A 27,502-nucleotide genomic window follows, 5' to 3' on the forward strand; every position below is an offset into this window, starting at 1 on the left:
ATGATTTTTCGACCCCAGTGTTCCCTCCACATTTACCAGTCCACACTAGGCATTCTGCTGAAGCGAGAACCTTCCCTTCTCCCCATTTACTCAATTCATAGATTCCTAGTTTTTTTATGGTATATAATTCATTACTGTTCTTAACTATTTTGGTGTTTCAAACTGGCTCCTCTATTCTTGTGATGTGTCCCAACATTTTTTAAAATCACTTCCTTACTTTCTGGCATAAAGAGATATTCCAAGCTCATCTTGTACCTATTCTGCTTCAGCCCTGGAATCAGCCATTTCCCTGAGGAGCCCTGGTTTATTTTTCTAGTAAATAGTTTTAAAGATCAAGATCTGGAGGCAGGTGTGCTTATTGCTAATGGAGGGTCTTTGCTTCTAGGACTATTCATCATAGAGCTGGGGAATATATATGCATGTATATACACATATGTATACTTGCGTGTATACATACATGCAAATACATGACCATATATATATATATATATATATATATATCTGCAAATGTACATAGTGATGTTTTATAAATCATGAGTGCACACTGATATCTAGGAGATTAGATTTTAACTAATTATATCTATTTCTGTGAATAAAATAACTGAAAATATTTTTCTGCATGTGCAGATTTTCCATATCGACATTCTTGTTTAATAGTATTACCTATGAAACTTGATTGTAAAAGGAAAATGCTTAATAATTTGTATTTTTACTTTCTTTTGTTAGCTTGTGGCTGAAGTTGAACATGTATTAAACGAACAAGCAGAGCTGGCTGATGTATCAGGGAATATAGTTCAAGTAAAACAAAAAATAAAAAAGTTGGAAAACTTGGATGAAAATTCTCAGGTAAGATTACATTTTAGACGTTTGCTCTATTTGTGGAGTACAATAGTTAAGTCTTGGTGGGACTAAGTAATATAAACCCTTATTATGATTAATCTCTCATAGCAACATTCTGTATAATTGGCACCACGATATTGGTCTTTATTCTGTTTTGTTCAGTGGGAACTGGGGGTGACACTGCAGATATGTCGTGTGATTGTAAAGGGAGGCCTCTGAGATAATGGTGAACTGTTTCAGACCCACCAATAAGAACAAATCATTTGGGAGGAGCTAGAAAAATGTCAAGAATGATATTTGGTGCTTGGTAATGATGGAAACATACAAGAACATAATTCCTTAAATGCCCATGATATGATATATGCAGTTAAACCAAACCTAGGCTCACACAGCGGATATCTACCTGGTCTTACTAGCTGTGTGACCTTGGGTAAATTGATTTCTAAGCCTCAATGTCCTCATCTATAAATTGTGGATAAAATGGCCTACTTTGCAAAGCAATTTTGAGTATTTATTTAGATATATAAAGCAATTAACACAGCACCTGGGGTATATAGTAAGTACGCAAAAGAGGCAGTCGTTATTCCTGCTAGTCTTAAAGCTTGGACTCATGGCTTTAATACTTAAAAAACTCTAGCTTTGCTCCCCTGTTTGGTATGTGAGAGCAAGGCAAAGCTTTTAAAGATGTAGTCTCAGCAAAAAAATAGATTTATGAGTGAACCACAAGCACGTGAAAACAAAAATCGAGAAGCAGCAGTTATGGTCACCAGTCGCTGTGATTGTGGGACAATTTACATATCCCTTTGGTGTAATAGAAAGAGAAGGCAAACTGGCTTGGAAAGTAGGGAGCTTGTTTTTTTGCTTGTTTTTAATAATTTTTCTAATTTTAAATTGAGAAACATTTAAAATTTGCTATCTTAACCATTTTTAAGTGTCCAGTTAAGTAGTATTAAATATATTGGTACCGTAGTGCATGCAACAGATCTCCAGAACTTTTTCATCCTGTAAAACTGAAACTCTATATTCATAAAACAGCAACTTCCCATTTTAATCCTGGTGTTCCCTTTAGCTGGATAGACTAGTCACTTGGTTATTCTGGCCTTCAGTTTTCTTTATTTTACCTTGACAAACATTTCCTGATCTCCTACTATGTTTCAGTCACTATACTGGGGCAGTCAGTAGTTGGCAGAGTAAAGACAAGGCCACTAGGATCCCTTCTGGCGAGGAAACCCTGTGGTTTAAGTAGTCAGGTGAATGACAACTCTAATGCGATTTCTGATAATATGAAGTATATTAGCTTTTATGTGGCTGTTGTGTACCTCATTTGATATAGGCAGTACTTTTCTAAATCCATACATACCAGGAAAAGCAAATCTTGCCCACATTTTGGGTGGGATGCTTAATTTCAGTTTCTGTAACCAGAAATGCATGAGCTTCTGATGACATCACTGCTGTACCCAATTACTGTAACTAAGCTTTTTTGCAGCCTGCAGAAGTATGACATCAAATTATATTTTTGGCAATATATCTCTCTTCCTCGAACAATTTGCTTCTTAATTATTTTCTTCTTTTTTTCATCTATATGAATGCAGAGATCATGCAGTCATTATTTTCTTTCTTTCTTAAAATCAGGATGTATTAGCAAAGGCCCAGTTTGTGATATTACATGGACACAGGCTTGCAGCAAATCACCATTATGCACTAGATTTAATCTGCCAAAGGTGCAATAAGCTACGTTACCTTTCTGATATTTTGCTTAATGAGATAAAGGCAAAACGGATACGGCTCAGCAGGACCTTCAAAATGCACAAACTCTTACAGCAGGTAATGTGATAGAAAATGATCCATTTCTGAAAAATAATATAATTTTTTTTCCATGGGTCCTCCCAGCTTGACATACTTTGCCCTAATGCCTCATGATACATCTTTTATCTTCTCAGAGGTTGTAAGCTCAGATGTAGCTTTGGAATTAAATTTGTAAGAAGTCTGAAGGACTGAGTTTGCTTGTGGTTTTTCAACCCATCTACTTATGCAGTATACATGGCACATCCAGTACAGTAGGAATTTTGCCCTCTGTTCTGAATATTGAGATTATGGTGGTGATGGCTTCCTTTCTATTTTTGGTACATCTCTGAAGCCTTTACTGGTGATAGTTTGCACTCAGAACGCTTTTAAAAGCCCGGGGGGCATTTCGTTAAAGCCTGAAACTCCTTTCATGTTTCCTAGTACAGCAATAAAAAATTAAACAGCGGGGCCGGCCCGTGCGCCACTTGGGAAGTGCGGTGGCGCTCCCGCCGAGGGTTCGGATCCCACGTACAGACCGGTTCCCGCTCACTGGCTGAGCGAGGTCTGGGAGCAACACCGAGGGTTGCAATCCCGTTGCCGGTCCCGGTCCGGTACGGGTGCGACACTGAGGGTTGCGATCCGTTGCCGGACACGAAAAAAGACAAAAAGGAAAAAAAAAAAAATTAAACAGTGACTGAAAAATATTGCTCCATGGCTTGTGGGTCTGACCTCTTTCATGATTAGGCAATGAATCGAAAGGTCACCCTACAGATCTGGTCTTGGCAGTGGAATGTAAAACAGCGGTATCACTTATAGTCATCATATCGGAATATAAACATTTTAATTTGCGCATCACCTTCTCTGGTAAGAAAACCTTAATTCTTGTCCTTGACAGCCATGAAGCATTTATATTACACTTTATATTTTGATAGGGGTTTCAAATTTGGGGAAATAATATGTAACAAAGTGTTAGTGTTGAGAAAATGATTATACTCCTGCTGCAGAATGAATTACTTGTTATGAAGTAAATTCAGTGCTTCCCAACCTTGGCTGTGCATGTGCAATACCTGTGCAGCTCTGTAAAAGTATAAAAGCCCAGCTTGTGTCCCAGAGCTACTGAATCAGAACTTCGGGGGGCAGACCCCAGATATCTTTATTTTTAACAGCTCTGAAAACAATTCTGACTCACATGAACCAGGGCTGATAGTCACTCTCTTAATGGACAAATATATTTCCTTTTTATTCATTCATTTTTTTTCTTGTAATTTTCTCATCAGGCTCGTCAGTGCTGTGATGAAGGGGAATGTCTTCTAGCTAATCAGGAAATAGATAAGTTTCAGTCTAAAGAAGATGCTCAGAAAGCCCTTGAAGACATCAGAAATTTTCTTGAAATGGCTCTGCCCTTTATAAATTATGATCCTGAAAGCCTACAGTATGAATTTGATGTAATTTTATCTCCTGAACTCAAGGTAGGGGGGCTTATTTTTTTCAAATAAATTATTCAAATAAATATAAAACATATATAATTGCAGTGGTATGGGTAAGAGTTTTACTACCTAACAGCTAACTTCATGTCAAATCGCAATTACACAGCTCTCTTAAGGATTAGGGGTGACAGTAGTGTCACTGTCAAGCATCAAAGAATCCAAAGGTATATGCTTGTAATGTAATGAAAAGTAATTTCCTATTTGAGTTCTGACTCCATTATTTTAAAACACTTTTCACAAACTAGGAGATCTCACAAACATTTTCTTGTGCATCCTTGGAGAAAGGCCCAAAGCTGTCCTAGAATGTTAGACCCATGTCAAGAGCACTCTTCCCAAACCATCTTTCCTTGTGCTGCGGTGACCATCAATAGATGCTTTGTGGACACAAATCTCAGTTTGAGAACGAAGAAATAAATAATCTGGGTCTTCTTGGGGAAAGAGAAATGGGTAGAATTTGGTGTTAGCAGGGTGGAGAGCTATAGGTGAGTTTAGTGCTGCCCCTTGGAGATGACATGAAGGGCTCTCCACATTGCAGATAGCAGCATTTATGATGCTACTTGCTGCTAAAATGTGTATTGACTCTAAGGTTGGAGCAGTATCTAAATCCACGCTTAGCTGCAGATCCTGAGGGATGCCCCCTCAAATCAGAAACATGGTTACGGCAATAGCCAAATGATTTTCTGGAAGCAGATGCCTCAAAACATCTCGAAGGGGTAGAAGGATTTACGAGGGTACTTCAAAAAGTTTGTAGAAAAATAGAATTAAAAGATAATACCAATCTTTCCATGAACTTTTGGAAGTACCTGCGTATATCCATCTGGTGTCTCTGAAGAGCCTGTTACAACGTGAAGGAGTGTCCTGAAGGCAAAAATACAACGAAGTACTATGCCAATGTTATTCATTTGATTGTTTTTATAACTTGGTGGCTTTCTTATGCTAAACGGGAAAGAGTATTATGCCTTCTTTTCCAGCCATTATCTCTTTCAGCCAATGAAGAGCAAATCACTCTATGCGTTGACCAATTTCATGACTGCTTAGTAAATTTCATCCTCAGGTTGTTTTGTTGAGATCTTGGTTTTATATCCACGGGAAGATAATACATTAATCTGTTTTCCATTATGTTCCTAAATTTCTTCTAGTTATATTTTAAACTCTAAATTAATTTTTCACTGTCTGAGTCTGAGAAATGTAATAGGGTTTGTCATGACCCTGTGTCAGAGAATATTTCATAGAATTCTTATGCAATTTGCAGGTTCAAATGCAGATGGTACAACTCAAACTGGAAAACATTGGAAGTATATTTGAGAACCAGCAGGCTGGTTTCAGGAACCTGACTGATAAGCATGTGAGGCCGATCCAATTTGTGGTGCCCGCACCTGAAAATTTTATCGAATCTAGAGCACAGTTTTTTCCATCTAGACCTGGTAAAATACCTTACGTTCACTTTCTCTATCCTCTTCATTTCTTGCTGTTGTTCACTTTGTTACTCTTGATGTAAATACCAAATTCTTTCTTCAATGCTGATAAATTACAATTTTATTTCAGCATCTCTGGTCATGTGTAAAGTATATTGCACAAGGCAGGAGTCAGACTGAGATTGTTTTGTAGTAGTGAAACAAAGTAGTAATATAGTGTAGTGTGAGGATGATGAACATCTCAGGTCTGACTATGTGAGCCTTGCAAATAAGTATGAAAATTTTCATGGCATCAAATTCACACTTTTCTTCAGCAGGTGGAGAAAAGCATAGTATACTGGTATACACATACATGCGCGTGCTTACGTGCGCACACACACGCACAAACATATTTACTCCTACTCTAGATGAATTATTATTGTTTGTTATAGGCTTCCGGTAAGCAAATGGCTTAGATGATAGGATGGATTGCCTTTTCTAAATAGGGCTGGTAAACAGAATAATTTTGTTGGTAATTTACTGTTACAGAGTCCTTTTCTAGTTTTATTCTTTGTAGGCTAGTTTTAGCCATGTAATAGCTGCTTCCTTTCTAAGTTCTATGGGAAGTATCATTATCCTCATGATGATGCTGAACTACTCTAGAAATAAGATGGCTCTATTGCCCCAAGGGTTCCTTTGGGCTGTCTTTGGGGCATCTTAGGGGAAAATAATTTGATCTTTGGGGCCCTAAGTTAGTGGAATGGGTGATCATGGGACAAAATTTGGTCCCTCTGATCTGAGTAGAATCAGAGACTTCATTAGTGTGGAGAACTGCTTTGAAATTCAAAGAAGGCTTGAGCCAGGGATAATGACATAAAAATATAGCTCATTCCCAGCATGGATCAGATTAAAAAGGGGTGATTAAAGCTGGTAAGTAGGCTAAGGTGATGAAAGTTATATAGTTAATACATATATACACATACTTACAAATAAAACTATAAATGATGTCTTAAATGAGTGTTATCAACAATATCAAAGATATATTGAAGATACCTACAAAAGAGTAAAAAGAACAACAACAACAAAAAAACTCAGAAAGGGAATAAAAAGCAACAGCTATAATAATAAAAATAGAATAGGTCGATATTCCTGAGTGGAAGGCACATCTCAGATTTCTGGCTCTGTTTACTGGCTGTGTGACATTGGGCAGTTCACTTAACTCTCAGCCTCAGTTTCCATGTCTGTAAAATAGGAACAATAATACCTACTGACTTCAAAGAACTGTTGTAAAGACAAAGTGAAAAAAATTGCAGACTATGAGAAGTACTCAATAAACTGGACTATCCTTTCCCTCTGGTTAAAGCTTAATAGTCGTCTAAAAGCTCATCTCCTCTGAAGGGGTTCATGAAGCGATGCACTGAGGAACGGGCTTCTGAGGAGGAGACTGTCCAAGACCCACTTAAGTCATGAGTCACTCAAAGTACATTTTGGTTTGCATTGTTTTATTTTTTTTCTTTCTGATACTCTTATTTAATGGCATTGCACTTTCTTTCTGCAGCGGGAGTTGGATACTCTTTCTTTCAAGCATGTAAACTTTTTTCAAAAGGTAACCATCTTTATTATATTACTTGTCATAAGTACATTTTCTGAGTTTGTGTATGTGTGGAAAATCAATTTGGCATCTAGAAACAGCAGCAGTTCATTCTTGCATTCTGCCCCCAGTTAACTTTTTCCTTTTTTTCTTATAACCATCTGTTTCTCTCAGTATTAAGCTTAGCTTGGAAAATAGCTATATAAAAAGTGGATTATGCATTGTGCAATATATGCATGTATTGAAACAACACACTGTACCCCACAAAAATAAATATCAATAAAATTGGAACGAAAAAAAGAAAAAAGGAAATAAAAAGTAGATTATGCTACCAAACTTAGTATCTTTCATATAATGACCACTCGAAAAAGAATAAAGAAAAACAATCAGCAATGTTAGAGTGAATAAGGCTTTTCTTTTGTTTTAGAGACTCATGTAATCCGTAATCCAAATTTTTGTTGGAAGTAACTTGGATTTGCTTCAGTTTAAAACTGCCTAATGTGGGCCAGCCCGGTGGCTCACTCGGGAGAGTGCGGTGCTGGGAGCGCCGAGGCCACGGGTTCGGATCCTATATAGGGATGGCCGGTGTGCTCACTGGCTGAGCATGGTGCGGGCAACACCAAGCCAAGGGTTACGATCCCCTTACCGGTCACAAAAACAAAAAACAAAAACAAAAAAAACCCTGCCTAATGTATTTATGAGGAAGAAGGCAGTTTAATGAATAAGTGGCATGAGTAGATAAATAATTTTATCCACTATCCATCATTGTTTGTAAACTAAATCAAAGCATTATTTATGCTACAAATCTTGTGGCTTTTACACATGCTGTTCTCTGTTAGGAACACTATTCCCTTCCCCCTCCTTTCCACCCTTGCTAGCTAGCTCCCACTCCATCAGATTTCCTATCTTTAGGCCACTTCCTTCGTGCAAGCTCTTCCTCCCACCTCTCCACCTTCCCCGAACCCTACTTTGGTGAGGTGTTTATGCTATGTGATAACAAGCCCCTCTGCATTTCTACTCAGCTTTAGTGTAGTTGCCTGTTCTCTGTCTCTTTTGCTGGGCTGTAAGCTCTAACTCTAAGGGCAGGGATTGCATGCAATTCATCTTTGTATCTCCAAACTCAGAGCTTAGCATATAGTATGGATACTCAGTCATTTGATATATATTTACATTGTTGGAAAAATGAATACATGTGCCTTGCCTTTCAGAAAAAGATGTGTTCCTCATGAGTTGTGTATACATGTCTTTTGCATCTCTTCATGTATTTGCAAAGAATTAATTAGTAAAGCTAATAATTACTCCGTGAATTACCTTTAGAAATAAGTTTGGATCTCTGTATATCAGGTTTCTTTAAATGGGACACATAGTTTTTATTGAGAAATTGATTTTATATGGTAATTACCACTAAGTCTAATATATATATGTATGTATGTATAAACATAAAGTCAATATATAAACATATATGTTAATAATTGAAAGTGACATATAGAATGTAGAGAACATAAAAGCCTTTTCCTGAGCATGCTTGACACTGGCTCCTGCCAAGGAAAGAAAGACAAAAAGTATGTTCCTTCCATGGGGAGAGGAGACCCATGCACCCGAGCAGGTGACAGCCTTTGTAGCAGCCCTGAGAATTAGGAACTTAAACAGTCTAGTCTTTGGCTGTACCATGTGCCTGACTTTGCAGGAACATCTCAACTCCTTGCTTAATAATACAGGGGCTCACCCTTTGTACACTGAACATTTTTAAAAATAAGATTAAAGCTTTGAATTTTGAAGGAGGTTCTTTTTTGTTTGTTTCATTTTAACATGCTTTGGAAATGTTGTTTTATATAGTGGTTAGAAACATGTACGCTGAGAGTAGACTATGCATTTGAATACCACCTCTGTTTCTTAGGTAAGATACTAACCTTATTTCCTTATCTATAAAGTGGGGAAAGAAGTAGTTACCTACCTTTTAGGGTGATTTTGAGGATTAAAAAATAAAATGCATCTGTAGGGCTTAGCACAGTGGCTGGTATGTAGTAAGTGACAGATAAATGTTAGATGCTCTTATTCCTAGGTTAAATTTAGATTTATTTTCAAAACTTTTTGAACCAGTTAATCAATGAGCTACAATCTGATTAAATGTTTATGTGTCAGAATGAACACTAAATCTGAAAATAATTATGAGTGCTAGCACCTAGCTCTGTGCTCGTCAAGTAAGTAAATGTTTAATAAATGACAGAATAGGTAAATACATAGCAAGATTATGCTCAAGAAGTTGTTGAAATCATATAGGCAAGTCTAACCAATCACTGTCTTTGATGGTGTGATTTAAAAATACTAATATAAACAAGTTGGAATATTAACTGTCTGTTCAGTAAACATGCATGTGTTTTCATTGAAAGTGCTGACTTTAATTCTGGTTTGAAATTCTTCTTTCACTTTTCTCTACCAGAGAAGAAGACTTGGAGACAAAACCAGAGCAACTTAAAAGTAAATATCATTCATTAATTCAAAATTGACTTCATTGCTGTAGTTGCAGAATCAGTGTGGGGGTTTAAAACCATATTTTTTATTCACCATACCAATATTGCACATTTGAAAGCCTATTTAATCTAAAAGGAAAAACTGCTGCTGCATTGTGTCTAATTGCAGTGCTGGCATACCTCCAGATGTACGAGCAGTTTCTCAAGTCCTGGCTCAAGTTCAGAATCATTTCCATAGAACATCTCATATAAGTCCCAGCTTCTCTTCACCACCCTCCGCCCCCCTCACCTCAGTAAACCTAAATAAGTTGCACCTTTCTACAGAAGGAGCTTTCTTTCACGAGTGGTTCCAGTCCTGCAAGTGTGAAGCATGGACAGAGGACAGGTTCTAATGGACCATGCAGAGGCTAATGCTGGGCTCAGAAAAGACATCCATTCATTTCTTGATAGACACAAAATTCTTTTTGTTTTTTGTTCAGTTATCTGTGATAGTGTGGTATCTGCAGAGAAAAGCCTTATCATAGCTGCAAGACCCTACATTTCCTTTGTGTGTTCTTTATGGTAAATAAAGACAAGAACACATTTCCAAGAGGCAGTGTAGAGTCGTGGTGCAAATTGTGAACTAGATTGACTGGCTTTTAATCCCAGTTCCACCACTTACTGGCTCTACAATCTTGGGTAAGTTCCCTGGAACTCAGTTTCTTTGTCTATAAAATAGAGATCATAATAGAACACTCTCATCATGGAGTTAGTATAGAGATAAAATAATCTATTATTTGTGAAGCACTTCAAATGTTCACATATGGCATATGGTAATGTTCTCAGTTTTCTGTATAATTATTAGCAGCCCAGTGAATGGCCTAGAATGATATAGTAGGCCTGCTTATTGTGCTGTACAGCCACAACTTCTAGTTTCAAGAAGGAAACAGGATAAACGCCAAACTCCATTCTTACATGTGTTTCGGTTCTAGTTGCAACTCATAAAACCTTAACATTTCTCTACATGGGTTTAGTCAGTTGCATAGCCCCAGGGAAAATGTATGAGACTGTGGCTCTGTACATTTTCTCGGTGGGGTTACAGAGGGTAAACACAGTTCCAAACTGCACTCTTCAAGTCAATGAGTACAATCCTTAGGTATTTAAAAAGCATAATGTATGTTTCATGTTTCAAATCTTTCAATACTCGTATTTCAGAAACCTGTAAGGAGTACATGGTGTGTACCTATCTGATAAGTGGAGTATGCAAGATTTTTAGTTTTAATTATAGTATTGAAACGATGTTTACAGTTGATACACTCACCAGACATAACAAGTCAAAGTGCACCCTGGAAGAGGGAGCATGATAAAGGTGGCAACCTTGAGCTTGACTGTTTTCACTTGTTAAGTATGTGACCTTAGTCATGTTACTAAACCTCTCTGAGCCTCAGTTTTCCCATCATTAAAATGGGGAAAAGAATGCCATAGCTTGCTAAATTGCTGTGAGGATTAGATATAATGATGTGTGTTAAGCACCCTGGACTGTGCCTGCACTATATATATCCACCTGTATTTGTAATAAATATGTCACATTTTGTGGACATATTATTTAGCTGATAGGTCCTGTACTTCATTTTGGGTTCTAGTTGTCACGAAGTAATGCTACATTTACTTGGAGGTCAGGCTTTTGGCAAGCTCAGCTGTGCTACAGCCTGGATCCCAGGAATATACTTCGAATGCTTTGGAAGAGCAAATAACCATCATGAATCTCATGCAGCTGACTCAGTAACCCAGCTCAAGTCCTTTAGAGTCTGCAAAATAAAGCAGCAAGTTAGGATCAGGGAGGCCACTTATAGCAACAGCTAACATGTGGCAGAGAATAGAGACAGAGATGTACAGGTTACAGCCATTTTGAGGAAGAATAGACAGTTTTGCAGGTCTTAGTAGCCCTGGAGTACATCATTAGATGTATCACATTCACATTTGTAATGATGCCGCTGAGTCATTAGGAAAAAGATTAATTTCTTTTGTGACCTTGATTAAAGAATTCAAGGATGCGTGTGATATATTCTAGAAAGGTTTCCATCTAAAATCATGAAGATTAAAGAGCTGTTTTGGTTCTTCAATGAATAAACTTTATCCAGAAAATCAACTCTTTTTTATTACAGAAATTATTACTAATATTTTATTCATTCTTTTGTGAATGTCTTTTTTTTAAAAGATAATTTCTTATATGTATATGGGGTACAAAGTTAACATTCAATAGTTGTGTACAATGTGTGATAGATCAGGACAGTTAGCTTATTCATCATTATAATATAATCATTCTTTGTGACCGTTAACCAATCAACTTTTTATGAATTAGCCTTATTTCCCAAAAGTGCCAAATAAATGAAAGTTACTTTATAAAATAATTCTACCTTAAATCTGTCCTCTTAGGCAACTCAACTCAATTTTTACTAGCACATATCAAAATTAATTTTGAAAAAAATTCATAGTGTTATTTTTCAATTTATCTACAGACTTAGGACCTAGAGTAAATTTAATTTGAGTTAGATATCCTTGGAGAAAAACTATGCCTATATAGATGGTAATTTAATTTTTATTTTCATTATTTCAGATTGAAGTGGCACATGATTGTTGGGAGAAGAGAAGTTCTGGTCAATCCTCCAGTCTGGACAATGACAATAGCTTGGATGCTTTAAAGAAGTATCTTTTCTTTATTCACATAAACTCACATGCACATCTATCTGTGGGGGCCTCTGGTTCAGTGGTCAAGGCCAATGTGCTTAGATTTCGAGATCTCAGAATGGGCTCTACCGGGCTTGATGAAAAGAGCATTAGTTGAGGTGTCAGAAGTCCTGGGTTTAGGCCTAGCCAAGCTATGTTCTGTTTAAGTGACTTTTTTTTTTTAAGCTCAGTTTTTATTTTTTATTTTTTTAATTTATTTTTTAAAATTGATTATACATGTTTTGGGGGTTCAGCGTTGACATATGTTGATTAAGTCAATGTTACTTGCGTATATATTGTTACAAATCATACTTATTCTTTATGCCCCTTGTCCAATCTCTCCCCATCCCCCTCTCCCTCCCCCCTCCCACCTCTGATAACCCTAGATTTCTTCTCTCCTTCTGAAAGAGTAATGGTAACTCTGGTGATTTGTTGCCTAGATGATGTTTAAGTGACTTGAGGAAAATTAACGAGATTTTTTCAGAATTTTCATCGCCTCTTTTTTTTTTTTCGCCAGACTAGAAAGTGAAGGTTTTTGTTTTTTTATAGTTTTTTTGAGCTTTACTGAGGTATAATTGACAAGTAGAATTGTATATTTTTAAAGTGTACAACATGATGCTTTGATATGTATGTATTGTGAATTGCTTACCATAATCAAGTTAGTTAACACATCTGTCATCTCACACAGCTACCATATTTTTGTGCTAAGAACATTTAAGATCTGCTCTCTTAGCAAATTTCAAATATACAATACGGTACTGTTAGTCACCATGCCATACATTAGATCCCTAGAACCTGTACATCCTCCATAAGTGAAAATTTGTACCTTTTGTCAACATCATCTCTTTTTTAAAAGTGAGAGCGAATGTGACAGTGTGTTAAAAACTACAAAGGATTACATAATCAACTTTATTTTATAGATGTTAACAATAATCATTGTTGTGTCCATATTTACAACATTTATATTCCAGATATAAGAATATCCACCTTTTATTTTATTTTATTTATTTTATTTTATTTTTACTTTAATTGATTATACATATTCATAGGGCACAGTGCTAACCATCGGCACCTGTGCCCAAGATGTGGTGATCAGATCAGTACTATCAGCATGCCCAATTCACCTTTTTAATTTTATATTAGAGTTGTAAGGAGCCAGTATTTTGCAGCAAGTTGTATGGAGATGTATGTATATGTTTCCATATTACTATATACATTCATATTCAAAGGCTTTTAGATGTGAAGTATATGTATATGTTTCCATATTACTATATACATTCATATTCAAAGGCTTTAAAATGTAAAGAGAAAGAAACAAAGAAAGGCCAAAGGTAGAAGTTAAATCAAATGGGTTACTTAATATGATGTCAATTGGAAATCACATTGAAACAAAAATGTGGTTTTTTTTACAGAGATAGTAAACGAATTTAGGATTTACACTTGGAAAGAACAGTGCAATAAATCTACTGTCTGTCTTAGAAAATTTTAGAACATTACTGGGAAAGGGAAAAATAGTACCTAAAAAAATTTTTAAGACAGCGAGGTTACTAAAGCTCAGAAATTGTGCTGTTCAAAAATAAATAAATAAGAACCCATACATTTAGAAACAGATTTTTGTGAGTTTTTAGTAAATTGATTCTTAATCTTAGTGTGTTAGAAATAAAGTTTTTTAAAGCTAATAGTAACCCTTGAGCACAACCCCCTTTTTCTCAAATATATTTTAAAGAGTCTTTGTGGGTGGTACTTATTCTAGAAACCATAAAATTAGTTTCATATTTTGATGACACATAACAGCAAAACCATTGGTGTTTCTTATGCATGAACTGTTTTTACCTTAGACAATTTATAGCGAGAATAATGGAAACACTGCAATACAATTATCAAGTAATAAAATGACTGATAAATATGCTTTTGTTTCGTTTTGTTTTTAGCCACGTCCTGAATGAGCTGATACAGACTGAGAGGGTGTACGTTCAAGAGCTGTTTACTGTTTTGTTGGTAAGTGACTCATATTGTATTTTCTGCATCTTTTCCTGAATGATCCCTTGCTGCCTTCATTAGAAAGTGTATGGGGAAATCTTCTGTTACTGTCTCCTTTCTTGGTTGTCACATGGCTGCACTGGATATTCCTTCTATTGTTTGGGCTGCACGTTGGTTAAAATGTGCCTATTCAGGTTCTCCCTCAGTAGTGGGAATGGCTGATTCAGAATTTATTACAGAAGAGAGAAGCTGTTCTCTTAGGGATACAGCAGATTGTTATAATTGTTCCCAGGGTGCTATTTAGAGATCGTGATGTAAAGAACGGAGAATAGGATAAACAAATGCCATGTTAATAATTTGGTCTACAAAACCCTAAACACTTATTGCCAGTTTAAGGAGAAATTAACGATCTGTAATCTAATTTTTCATACTTGGTTTCTGTTTTGTTTCCCACACTATAAGCTACCCTGAAGGAGAAAGAGCTGGCACTTTATTCTGCCCATTGAGTGAAAAACCTTGACTTCCTTGTCCTGCCTTCTAAAAAAAAAAAAAAAAAAGTCATGGATAACTTTGGGAACTAGGAAATTTGAATGTTAAAATTCAAGCAGCCTCACTCACAAATCCCCTCCTGTATATTCTGCTGTACCTGCACCTTTGGTAGCCTGATCAAATGTTAATATAAATATTTTTAAAATACCTAAATGTATTTGTTTTGCATAGGGCTATAGAGCGGAGATGGATAATCCAGAGATGTTTGATCTTATGCCTCCTCTTCTGAGAAATAAAAAGGACATTCTCTTTGGAAATATGGCAGAAATATATGAATTCCATAATAGGTATGTAACTGATGAATTCAGTATTTGTTTTTTACATTATTTAAAGGGCTATTGACCAGTTTATTATATTCATATAAAATCATGTTATATATATTTTTTCTCTAAAATTTTCACAGCATTTTCATGGGCAGCCTGGAAAATTGCACTGACGCTCCAGAAAGAGTGGGACCTTGTTTCCTGGAAAGGGTTAGTTGAATATTTTTTTTTAAATAATAAATACTATTTTGGGGCACCAAAATAGTAGCTCATTTATAAGAACAAATTTGGAGGCAAGATAGGTATTTTCTTAATGTCCTTATGTTTTTGGAGAAGACACATCACTACAGCAAATATTTAATGCCAAACCAAGTTTTGTTGCAGAAATGAACGCAATGGGATATCCAGAGCATGCATTGTATTCTGTGAGGTCAAATCCTTCACTGGCTCAGCTCGTGACCACTGACCTCTGGGTGATCCTAAGCATCCAGGGACCATCCTGCCTATGACGATGTGAGAGTTGGGATCATCTTACTAAAACAATTCTGGGCTTGGTTAATTATTAGCCTAAAAGATGCCTTGGTATTCCCCTCTAACACATGTAAAGTCTTAGAATTGAAACTAGTCTGGCTTTTAGCCACCAAGACATCTATCACAGGGACTTCACAAAACAGAGCTGTCTGTTCTTTTTATGCTACAGAATCATTCAGTGAGGCTCATTACTCCACGTCCCAGGAGTGTGCTTAGTACAATTGATTTCCTAGGTTAGTGATCATACTCTCCTCTATTAGTTTCCTCTCCGAATATTTTTTGCTTACCCTTCTCTGCTTATCTAGTTCCTCCTCTTCCTGAAAGATTAGTTCTGTCTTGATTTGGGAGTCAATTCAATAGAGGTGATTGTTGAAAGCTTCAAAATGGATATCTTATCCCAGAAAATGTTTCCCAGAAAATGTTTATGATATGAGAAGAGAATAAAGCTAAGAAAGAACTGTGTGTCCCAGCATGTCCTAACTTTAAACACATTTAAACTATGACCAATTCGTTCCCCATCTTCCTCAAGCAACAGCAGTCTATCTTCCCTTTGGACTCTGAAGTACTTAACATCTGTGCTACTCGTTGGAGATTTTTACATTTACTAAGCATTTTTACATGTATAAATGAATTCTCTCCCCAACTTGGTGGGAAGCTCTTTGAGGCAGGGTCCATATACTCTATGTCTTCGTATCTCTCATAAGGTTAGCAGAGTTATTCGCAACCAGTAGTGGTTTAATAAATGCTTATTGATGATATGGTCATTCATTCAATAGCCACCTAGTAAACACTTCCTGTACACCAGACACTGTGCTAGGCAATGTGGATAACAAGCCCAAGATTACTCAGGTAGAAAAACAAGGAAACCATTGATTGTGTACAGGATGAGTTACACTATATTAGAGATATACAAAGGGTCCTTGTGGGAGCCCAGAATAGGAGCATCTACACAGCCTGGGGGAATAAATGATGGCTTTATAGAGGAGATGACTCAAGGGATGAATGTTAAACAATGAACAGGAGGTAGCCCATTAGATGAGGATCAGAGAAAGATGACCAGTGAGAGAAAATAGCATGGACAGATGCTTAGGTGGGTTATGCCACAATGATGTTGTCCCAGTGATGGATGAATCATAGGACCACAGGCTCTAGCTTGGAAGTTAGCTCCAGGTTCATTCGCTAGGGAACTGACAGACTAATAGCATAGAAAGAGTATATTTCTCAATACCCTATTACCTCATAGTTGTGAAAAAAAAATAGTTGGTTTTTAGAGTTCAGACAGAGAAGGCTTTTCTCCCTCTAACTCTCAAGCTTGATAAGGTGGAAGCTCAGAAATTACTTGGATAATTATGTGCCCCACCATCAGGTCCAGTGGGCATGCTGTTCTTGGAATGCGGAGAGCTCCTGACCAGCTGCCAGTAGGGCAGGCCCTTTAGGCCACACTCCCTACAACGTTTGGCCACACTCGCTCTTGCTCAGCCTTTCTTGATAACAAAAGTTTGTATTCACAAATCGGTAATATGCTTGAATTTGCTTTTTATCACAGAAGGATGATTTTCAGATGTATGCAAAATATTGTCAGAATAAGCCCAGATCAGAGGCAATTTGGAAGAAGTATTCAGAGTGCGCCTTTTTCCAGGTATAGTAATCATTCAAGTATTCGATATACTCTTTCTGGAAGATATTGGGATATTTCTTCTTTATAACTTTATTTATAAGTTATGTATGTGTGTTGGTCAAATAGCAGTTCTACTCTCCTTGGAACACACACACACGTGCACACACACACACGTGCACACAAACATATCTTTGCTGCTCCTGAGAGGCAACCACTTTCAGTGCTTTTAGCTATATCTTTTGGCATTTACCTCCATATCTCCAAATGAAATGTGTATCTTTCTCCTTCCTACCATGCAAGATGAGGATTTAGCCTTCTTTCACCTCTCCCTGCCCACCACATACATACAAATACTTCTTTTCTCCCAAAACTTCCAATATAGTTATTTTGTCATTTTGGTTAGATTGATATACAGTCTTAAATTATTAACACTATGTAATTTCTCTGATGAATTGTGGTGTAATATAGTTGCTTTTTCTCTCCTTTTGTTTTTCTTACAATTGTTTTTTTACTCACTTAATTTTCTAGGTACTTACCTGTATTCTACCCCAACCTCTCCCAGTTGTGGGAGCTATAAAAATCGAATCTCAGTACATTTAGACAAATTTCATTTTCTCTGAGTTTTGTCTTCTTGAAGAAATCTCTCCTGGAGTCTTCTGACCTGTTCATCTAGACTCAGCAGGCCTGTTGTATAGCTGTCATCTTGGGATCTTGGTGAATACCATTTTTGGGAATCTCTTCCCTTGTCTGCTTCCTAGGTGCCATGTCTTTATCTCTCTTGCTTTCCTTCCTTGTTTCACATGCTCCAGTAGTTTTACTGAAAAAGTGTGTGTGGTAGGTGAAAGTGTTTGAGAGCTTGCATGTCTACAAATGTCTTTCTTCTACCCTAACACTTGATTGCTAGCTTGGCCCTGTATAAAATTCTAGGTAAGAAATAATTGTCCTCAGAATTTTGAAGGTATTGCTCCATTATCTTCTAGCTTCCAATGCTGCTGTTCAGAAATCTGATGCCATTTTGATTTCTGTTCCTTTGCAAGTAACCAAATTTAGGGAACTTATTTTATCCTTAGACTTCATATGTTGGCACTACTTTTCATCCATTATGCTAGTCTTGTGGTGATCCTCTGTCCTATTTACTTGGATTTCTTTGATTTCCTCCACCCAATTTTCCCCATTCTCTCTTTCTGCGATTTCTGTTGTACAGATGTTGGTATCTGGGCTAGTCCTCCAGTTATCTTATCTTTTCTCTTTATTTTCCAGCTCTTTGTCTTCTTGTTTTACTTTCTGGGATTTATCTTCCATTTCCTCTATTGAGAGTTTTATTTTTGCTATTATGTTTTTAATCTTGAAGGGTCCCCCCCCACTTTTTGGTTCATTTTCTCAATGTTCTTTTTCATAGAATCCTGTTTTTGTTTCATGACTTCAATATCTTCCTTTATCTATATGAAGATAATAATAGATTTTCCTTTTAAAAATAATTTTCTTTTCCCTGCATATTTTCTCTTGTCTTCAAATTGCTTTGGGTCCTTTCTCTTAGGCTGGTCAGATTCCCCAAACTGCTACCCTGTGTGCAAGGATATGGCTGCTAGTGTTATGGTAGCCAAGTGGGGTAAAAAGGCTGAGGGTCTCTAATTTGATAGACAACTATTCAAGTACTCTCCGTGTTTTCATATGGTACTCTGCCCTCGACTGGAGCTTGTATCCCTCAGTCCAAAGTTCTTCTCTTTTACTTCTTGCCAGATAAACATCTCTTCTTCTGCCAGGAAGAGGAAGGGGAAGCTACCCAGTTGTGCATAGTGGTGTGGTTGTCTGAGAGGCTCACTGCTTTTTATTTTAGACTTTAATGCCCATTTATTTTTTTTCTGCCAATAGCTTTTTTGAGATATAATTAAAATTCTATGAAATTCACCCTTTTAATGTTTATAATTCAGGGGTTTTACTATATTCACAAGGTTGTACAACCATCACCACAATCAATTTAAGAATGTTTTCATCTATCCCTAAAAACCCCTGTACCTTATAACAGTAAACCCCCCAGTTTCCCCCACTCCCCAAAGCCCAAGGCAACCACTAATCTACTTTCTGTCTCTATGCATTTGCCTATTCAGACATTTCATATAAATGGAATACTACAATATGTGACCTTTTGTGTTTGGCTTCTTTCACTTAGGGTAATATTTTTGAGGTTCATCCATTTTGTAGCTTGTGTCAGTTCTATGTCTTTTTAAAGGCTGAATAATATTCCATTTTATGGATATATCACATTTTATTTATACATTCACCAGTTGATGACATTTGGGTTGTTTCTACCTTTTGATTATTATGAATAATGCTACTATGAAAGTTTCTGTGCAAGTTTTTGCATAGACATGTGTTTTATTTCTCTTGGCGATATACCTGGGTCATGTGGTGACTCTACGTTTAAATTTTTGGGGAACTGCTGGACTGTTTTCCAAAGTTGCTGCATCATTTCATATTCTAACCAGCAGTGTATGAGGGTATTGATGCTCCACATCTTCATCAACACTTGTTATTATCTAATTACTTCGTAAACAGACTTTCAGCAAACATCCTTTTTTGAACCCCACCTTTATCTCCCACTTTGAGAGGTAATTGGTGTCTGTAATTTCCAAGTCTTTGTGGAAGAGAAGGATATGTTCTATAACATAAATTGACTTGTTCCTTGGCTTTTCCCTCTGCCAACTTGAGATTTACTTTTCTCCAGTGTTCTCGGTCATTTACCCCATGTCAGAGTGGTTTCCAGTTTCCAAATATAGCCGATGTTTTCTCCTTTCTCATCTTCTTTCTAACTGGGTTTTTGCCTGTAAAAAAGAACATTTCCGTCGTTTTAGTTGGGTTTCACAAATGAAGAGATCTAAATGCATGTTTCAGTTCCCCATCTTTAACTGTAAGTTGATAATTCTTATTTGAATTAGACTGTGAATTGGATTTTATTAATATCCAGAGGAGGGCCCTGGATCTTATTCGGGTATATGCTCCTCCAATCCCTTTGTGTTCTGCACTTCCTATATGCACGTTTCATCCTACCAGCCCCACCTTGCTCTAATTATGGGCCCTACAGTGTTCCCAGGACCCAGTGTAATGACACTTATATTTATAGTGACAGTGAGCCAATTATTAGATGAAATATAGCACCAGTGGATGAGGGCTGTATTTTTCTTGTGATATTTAAAAAAAAATCTGTTCTCATACCAAGTCTGATTTATATTCAGCTCAGCCTATTTATTTTCTGGGTATTGGCGTGTGGAGCTGAGTCCTTTGTTAATTTTCTTGGATATATTAAAAAACTTTTTAATCATGTTAATGTAAAGTCATTCCTTTTGCTTTCTCACCTTTCAAGCATTCCACATCAATGTGAATTTATATGTGAAAACTTTTTAGTCTTTGAAATGTTGAAATTTTCTTACCTTCCAAATCCTTGAATCCATTTACTATAGTTTTTCAGATACACTATGTCTTATAATTTCCATGCCATATATAACATAGATTTTTCTGATAAATTTTCTTTGAGATATAAGAAACATTCATGCATTGCGTCTAATCAATCAACACTTGGCATTTTTACAGATTCATGTCTTAATTTAAATTTATTGATAATTATCTTTTAATGACAGGAATGTCGAAGAAAATTAAAACACAGACTTGGTCTGGATTCCTATTTACTCAAACCAGTGCAACGAATTACTAAGTATCAGTTACTGTTGAAGGTAATTACATAAAGAGTTTGTTTCTTTACTTGCTTTCTTTTTTGATATTTAAATGTCTTTACTTATGTTTTTGGGTCAGATGTGGCAAAGCCATTAAAAAGGAAGTAGTTTCCTAGGAAACACTAGAAATAGGTAAGCTCAATGACGGGGAAGGCTGGAATTAGCAGTAGAATTAGTGCAGTGTGCTCCTTCTAGTGACTGTGGCTATGCAAATGCCATGGGCATAGATGTCAGGCTGAGGATATCTGCAGTCTTAGCTATTTAATTCTCAGTACAAGCTTCGTTGATTTATGCATGTTTTGCTGAAGATTTTTTAATGTTGTTAAGAAGAACTAAGCATATATTTCATAGAGTTTTGAGACTGTATTTCATATGGGCCTTCTCAATAAAAAATGCAAATGGCACTCCCCTAGTGTAATGTGAAAGGATTACTAAAATCTTGTGTTAAATATAAATACGACATAGCTTGATTTAAAATGTATATTCACAATGTGCTATGCTATATGCATCATGAGTGCATCATTGATAAAACAGATTATTGCACTTGTGTGTAGAAAACAAAAAAAATACATGTGCCATTGCTTTAAAAACCAACCTCTGGTATGTCTTAATAGCTGTTCTTCAGCTCCAAAAGCATTGAGTGTCCTTTGTTTTATACTGCTCAGTCACCGTTCCACTTCTTTCCCAATTTTTTTTTTTTTTTTTTGTCCTTTTTGAGACCGGCCGCACCGCGCTCAGCCAGTGAGCACTGTGAGCACACCGGTCATCCCTATATAGGATCTGAACCTGCGGCGGGAGCGCTGCTGCACTCTCCCGAGTGCGCCATGGGCTCGGCCCACTTCTTTCCCAATTTTGACATTGTTATTGGTACTAACATTAATATGGTATTAACATGACAAAGACCATATGAAAAAAATTACTCCAAAAAATGATATTATCTTTGGATTCCTGCTTGAAAGCATGTTAGCCAAAAATTTATTCATTTTCTCTAGCTATTAATATCTGCCTAATATTAAGTTTAATTCCTGACCCTAATTACAGGAGCTGTTAAAATATAGCAAAGACTGTGAAGGATCTGCTCAGTTAAAGGAGGCACTTGACTCCATGCTGGATTTACTGAAGTCAGTTAATGACTCCATGCATCAGAATGCAATAAATGGCTATATTGTAAGTAAATTTTAATAATTGTTAGAATTTTAAGGTTAAGCACGTCAACATCCCTTTCTTCTCCTCCTGGAACCAATTGTGTAATAAGGTATACGTTGTAGATAAATGGAGAACAAATTATTAGCATTATTACTGATAATGCTAAGTAGAGAATTGGTTTCAGATCAGCAGCCAAATGGATTTGTGACATTCCCTTTGTTCCCAATAACCAGTTCCCAAGTCCAGACCTGGGGGGATCCTGCTTGAAGAAATATTAGGTCAGCTAAGGAGACATATTGTCCCCAAATTGCTGCTTGCCCTAGTCCAGTTTAGATATGGAAGAAAGGGATCAAATCTGTAGAGCTTGCAGCCTTTAGCAGATTAACTTCACTCACTGGGGAAACTTGGACTGGTGTATGTCATGCATCCATCAGGATTGAGGAAAAGATGGTGGGAATTACCCCAGCTGAAGTACCTCCACATGGAGGCGATATGAAGCCAGGGAAAGAGAAGTTTCTTTTATCCTCCACCCCCACAGTAATTTTGTACCTATGTGATGCACGGCATGGCATGGTTTTAATATTAAAAGTTATAATGAACAAATTTTAAAAAAACTTGTAAGTTATGCTTTAGGGTTTTAGTAGCTCAAGGGAAACATGAAAATGTTGATGTCAGAGATCTGAATGTAGCTCTGCCTTGAACTAATGGATTTTGATTTGCCATTCTAGGGAAACATAAACGAGCTGGGCAGGATGATAATACAAGGTGGATTCAGTGTTTGGATAGGACACAAGAAAGGTGCTACAAAAATGAAGGATTTTGCTCGATTCAAACCAATGCAGCGACACCTTTTCTTGTATGAAAAAGCCATTGTTTTTTGTAAAAGGCGTTTGGAAAGCGGAGAAGGCGCTGATAGATACCCATCATACAGTTTTAAGCACTGTTTGAAGGTAAGACCATTTAAATTGTGTAATGTAATATTGTGATATATAAGATATAAAATATACATATCCCAGTGTGTACACTTTTTCGATTCAATTGAGTGGGTCTTATACTTTAGCTGCACGTTTCTCGATCTTGTTAGCAAGGAACCTTCCTTTCCGCCAATGTAATTTCAAAATGGGTATCTTCTGTGCTTAGAATATTCCCACCTTCCTTTCTGTATCCCTCCTCCAGTCCCTAGCACCACCCTCCCTCCCTGGGTGTCCAAGGCCACCTACTGCTGTATCCTTTCCACATCTGTACTACTGTATCCTTTGAAATTCCTTGATTATCTCCTGTAACCAAAACTGCCATTCTGTCCTAATATTAGTTTGATATTAAAATGAGGACAGTATTCTTGGAGGAAATCACTGGCAATTCAATGATACTTCCAGCTGATTTTGTCATTAGACAAGAGGAACTTTCAATTCACATGAGACCGTAATTAGCAAATTTGTTTTTTTAACACCTAATGAATTTTACCTTTCAAGTTTTAAATTTTAGAAACCATATAGCATGTGTTGTAGGAAATTTGGAAAATAGAGGAAATTATTACCCTTGATTATTACCCAACCGCTATCATTTTAGTTATTTTTCATAAGCATGTTCATTCATAGTCTTCATCACCAGTATATTTGAGAATTAATTAAATTTTCAGCAGCAGGTATAGAGAGGACAGGCAAAATGTCCTAGGACAGACAAAATGTCCTTAGACAGGCCCGAGGTGTTTGTGTTAGGAGGCTACCAGCTAAACAGGCCCTGCTTTTGATTCTCCCCATGGAGTCAGCAACCCCGAGCTGTTCCTAACAAGGTTCCTGCCCAGGGGCAGGTCCCCAAGCTCTTCCTGCTGTCTGTTTCCCCTGCTTCACTTCTCAACCACCCAGCAGCTTCATGGCTTCTGTAAAACTCTGACTCTTTTCATCCCAATTGCCCATTTGCTCCTTTGATATTAGCAGTGTACCTCTAAGCCCCCAGATCTCTAAGGGTCTTTTATGTCTCTGATAAACACTGGGTGAAAACCAGGAACTTGTAATCTATTTTAGACAGGGTTCAGATCTCTTGCTGTCTTCTTGGGAAGGTATTTTACCTTCATAGGCATATTTGACCCAAATCCATTTGATTCACATTTTATGTATGGGGTGACCTAGTTACTACCTAATGTAGTATATCTGATTTGTGTTGATTTTTTATTTTACCTTTAATTTGTCACAGTGATAGGCATGCCAATGCAATGTTTCTCAAGTACATTGAAGCAAGGAGGGACTGGTATGAGGTAATGAAGTCGTGAGAATTGAAGTTACAATGGTTACCACGGAGAGTAGGATAGATGCGTGAAATATTTCAGTGGAAGGTAGACATGTGGGCTTGGTGACTTACTAGATACAGGAAATAAATGGTACATGACATTTGAAGGAAGAAAATATGTCTGATTCTTCTTTGGATTCCCAATAATGCTTAGTATCGTTAATAAAAAAAATTGGTGATGCTTACAAGGTTTTAGACCAGGACTCCTGGGAAAATGGTGGTGCCACTGACCAAGAAAGATGGAAATTAGGATGTATCTTAGGCTTCCCTATGCTGACTTCTTTTTCCTTACCTGTCATGAGATTCCAGCATTAAGCAGTTACTAGTCAACATGTAACTGAACAATTAGTGTTATTAGTTTCACAGTCTTACCCTTTTTAGGGAGGATCCGTGCAGATACTCTACTGCTGAGCAACTTCTCTCTCACTTTAAAGAGACTCTTGTTTTGACCATATCATACCAAGCTGGAATCCCATAGCCTGGCCACGTGCTTTCTAATGACTACGTGCTATATTTTAAGTTGGCTACTTATATGCAAGGAAAAGCCCTTAGGTCATAATTAATCAGATGGAGAGATTTGAGTTCTTCAGATTCCTTAGTTTGTGTGTTTATTCTTTTCATGTTTTTTTTTAAACACCAAAGATGCAATGTGTTTTGAGAAGTAAAATTAAATTAAAAAAAAAAAAAACTTAACAAAGATGTATGTGGTGCTTACTACGTACCAGATATAATGGTTAGATTTTCAGGGCAATTCAGTAAATCTCATTTAATCAATGATGATATGCTGAAGCTCAGCAAAGTTAAGCAATTTGCACCAAGACACATAGCTAGTGAGTGGTAGCAGTGGAATTCCAACCCAGGCCTGTCCTACTCCAAAGACTGTGTGCTTTCTAGCTTATCCTGCTAGAATAAGATAAAACCATGTAATAAAACAAAATTAATTTTTAAAAAGATTGAATATAAGATTCATCTTAAGTCCTGACCTTTAGACAGAAGTAGGTTAGTTAGGTGGTTGAGTAAGAATATAAAGATATTTTGGGACATTCTGAAAGTAACTTCTGACTACATTCAGGGTGGATGTCACACAGTCTCTTTCATTAATATGTTACATTTCATTTTAAGCATAATTGATTTCCTTTTCTTTGATATGGGGATCTCACTAACACTACCTTTACTTACCAGCTTTAATTAGGGTCATTTGGGTGGGGGGGGGGGAATCATAAGTGGAACAGAGAGTGAGATATTCCTTTAGGTAATTAGGTAGGAATTGAAAGAAAAGAGGAAAGGAAGAAAGGTACTAAAAGAGAACGTGTGTACAAGATAGTGAAATTGCTCAAAATGGAATTAACCAAGCTATTAGAAGCAAAGGATGAAAGAAAACGGAAGAGTTTGTGCTTTGCATAATCATATAGAGGAGAGAAAAAGCTCTGGTAAGGAAGAGATTTTGTGTGCAAGTTTCACTGGCTACAAGAAGACATCACTGTCCCATGACAGATTATTTGTTTTCTAGAGAGACCAAGGGATTGGTAGAAATAGAGGGATTCTTGTGTACCTAGCTGGTTCTCCACTGCCCCATAAATTGGATATTCATAACATGTAGGGCTTCTATAGAGATAACTGATAATTTGTAAGATTAATTGATCTGACAAATAAATATTTAAAATAGCTATTTAATTTTGGATTGCTTTTTTCACTGATGTTTAATTACTTTTACTTCTGTGTTTGACACAATAATTTGTTTTAATAATGTGTAGTTAAGTTATAACAGAATTCAGTCTTAGATGGGCTACTGGGATGTTCTGATTTGTAACATTTGGGTCAATCACTGGAATGGCGCATGCAACCTGAACTATAAAGTGCATGTCTATGATTGTACTTATCATTTCATATTTGTTGAATATAAAATATGTATTTTGTCCAAGTAAGAAATTCTGTTTCATTTAGAATATGAGGGAGGAGATTTAGTGTAATTTCATATTTAAAATAAAATGCTCTTGAAAACTTTGACTTTTTTATTGTAGATGGATGAAGTTGGAACCACTGAATATGTAAAAGGTGATAATCGCAAGTTTGAAATCTGGTACGGCGGGAAGGAAGAAGTTTATATTGTCCAGGTTGGTCATTTAAAAATTATTCTAGAGACCATAACCTGCATTAAGATACAAAAGTTTGAATTTTCAAGCAAAAATAACTTTGGTCACATTTCATGTGGGTTACTTGAGTATTATTTGAATATTGTTAGTGATGTACTTAAATATTTTTTCCAGTAGCACGTTTTCTTTAAATTGAGGTCCGCTTGTGGCGTTCTCTAGGGCTTTAAGATGTCACAACTAGGGCCGGCCCGGTGGCGCACTGCTACAGTGCGCCGCTTGGGAGCGCGGTGGTGCTCCCACCGAGGGTTCGGATCCCACATACACACCGGTTCCCGCTCACTGGCTGAGCGAGGTGCGGGCTCGCAACACCGAGGGTTGTGATCCCGTTGCCGGTCCCGGTCCGGCACAGGCGCGACACTGAGGGTTGCCGGACACGAAAAAAGACAAAAAGATTAAAAAAAGATGTCACAACTACACTAGGAGACTTATCAAGTATAGCTGACAGCTTGGCAGGTGCTTCTTTCCTATCAAGATTTGAGAGTTATGGAATTATAACAAGTCTGGGTTCCTCTTGTGCTCAGCATTCAAAGGGTAACCTGATTACAAGACATGGGGATGGGACAGTTCAGATTTGTTCCCTGCTTCTAATGAACATGGGTAAAACACTGGCCAGAGGTGCTGTAAGGTCCAGCCTGTTTTAGGAAAGGGAAAAGGAATCAGAACATTTCAAGAAGATGTTGTTATTTCAATAAATATTTGTACCACAACTTGTGACAGGTCAGTGTGGTGCTATCTGTTGAAAATGTTCAGTGTTTTTTGTTTGTTTTAATTCTGTACTAGGTGACTATAATTCATACAAATACATTTTCTTGATTTGCTTAAGATATAATACTTGATATCACTTAACAAAACATCTTGAAAGTAATGGGAGGAAATTTAAGAAGGCTTTCATGTTATCGCCAGACACTAAGATTATTCTGCAATATATTGTCTTTTCTGAAATAGTAGAGCTTGTTTTATTTTATCAAAATTAG

At 36.8% G+C, this 27,502-nt stretch overlaps 1 protein-coding gene across 7 annotated transcripts in view; it reads left to right on the plus strand.

The window, feature by feature from the left end:
• MCF2 (MCF.2 cell line derived transforming sequence) overlaps positions 1–27,502 on the plus strand; it is a 98,037-nt gene that overhangs the window by 61,822 nt on the left and 8,713 nt on the right. For 5 of the 7 annotated variants that reach the window (XM_008584382.1, XM_008584384.1, XM_008584380.1 and 2 more), the window contains 14 exons: positions 727–846; positions 2,473–2,664; positions 3,903–4,094; positions 5,365–5,536; positions 9,538–9,575; positions 12,165–12,253; positions 14,206–14,272; positions 14,975–15,090; positions 15,207–15,276; positions 17,144–17,236; positions 20,851–20,943; positions 21,985–22,110; positions 22,818–23,039; positions 26,397–26,489. In XM_008584382.1, the coding sequence (XP_008582604.1) occupies positions 727–846; positions 2,473–2,664; positions 3,903–4,094; positions 5,365–5,536; positions 9,538–9,575; positions 12,165–12,253; positions 14,206–14,272; positions 14,975–15,090; positions 15,207–15,276; positions 17,144–17,236; positions 20,851–20,943; positions 21,985–22,110; positions 22,818–23,039; positions 26,397–26,489 (1,683 nt within the window). Of the gene's footprint in view, positions 1–726; positions 847–2,472; positions 2,665–3,902; positions 4,095–5,364; positions 5,537–7,064; positions 7,113–9,537; positions 9,576–12,164; positions 12,254–14,205; positions 14,273–14,974; positions 15,091–15,206; positions 15,277–17,143; positions 17,237–20,850; positions 20,944–21,984; positions 22,111–22,817; positions 23,040–26,396; positions 26,490–27,502 lie in introns of all 7 variants that reach the window. The other 2 variants (XM_008584378.1, XM_008584379.1) reach the window with 1 other exon arrangement.

The sequence above is a fragment of the Galeopterus variegatus genome, unplaced genomic scaffold (assembly GCF_000696425.1).
Source record: "Galeopterus variegatus unplaced genomic scaffold, G_variegatus-3.0.2 Scaffold3252, whole genome shotgun sequence".
Lineage (NCBI taxonomy): Eukaryota > Metazoa > Chordata > Mammalia > Dermoptera > Cynocephalidae > Galeopterus > Galeopterus variegatus.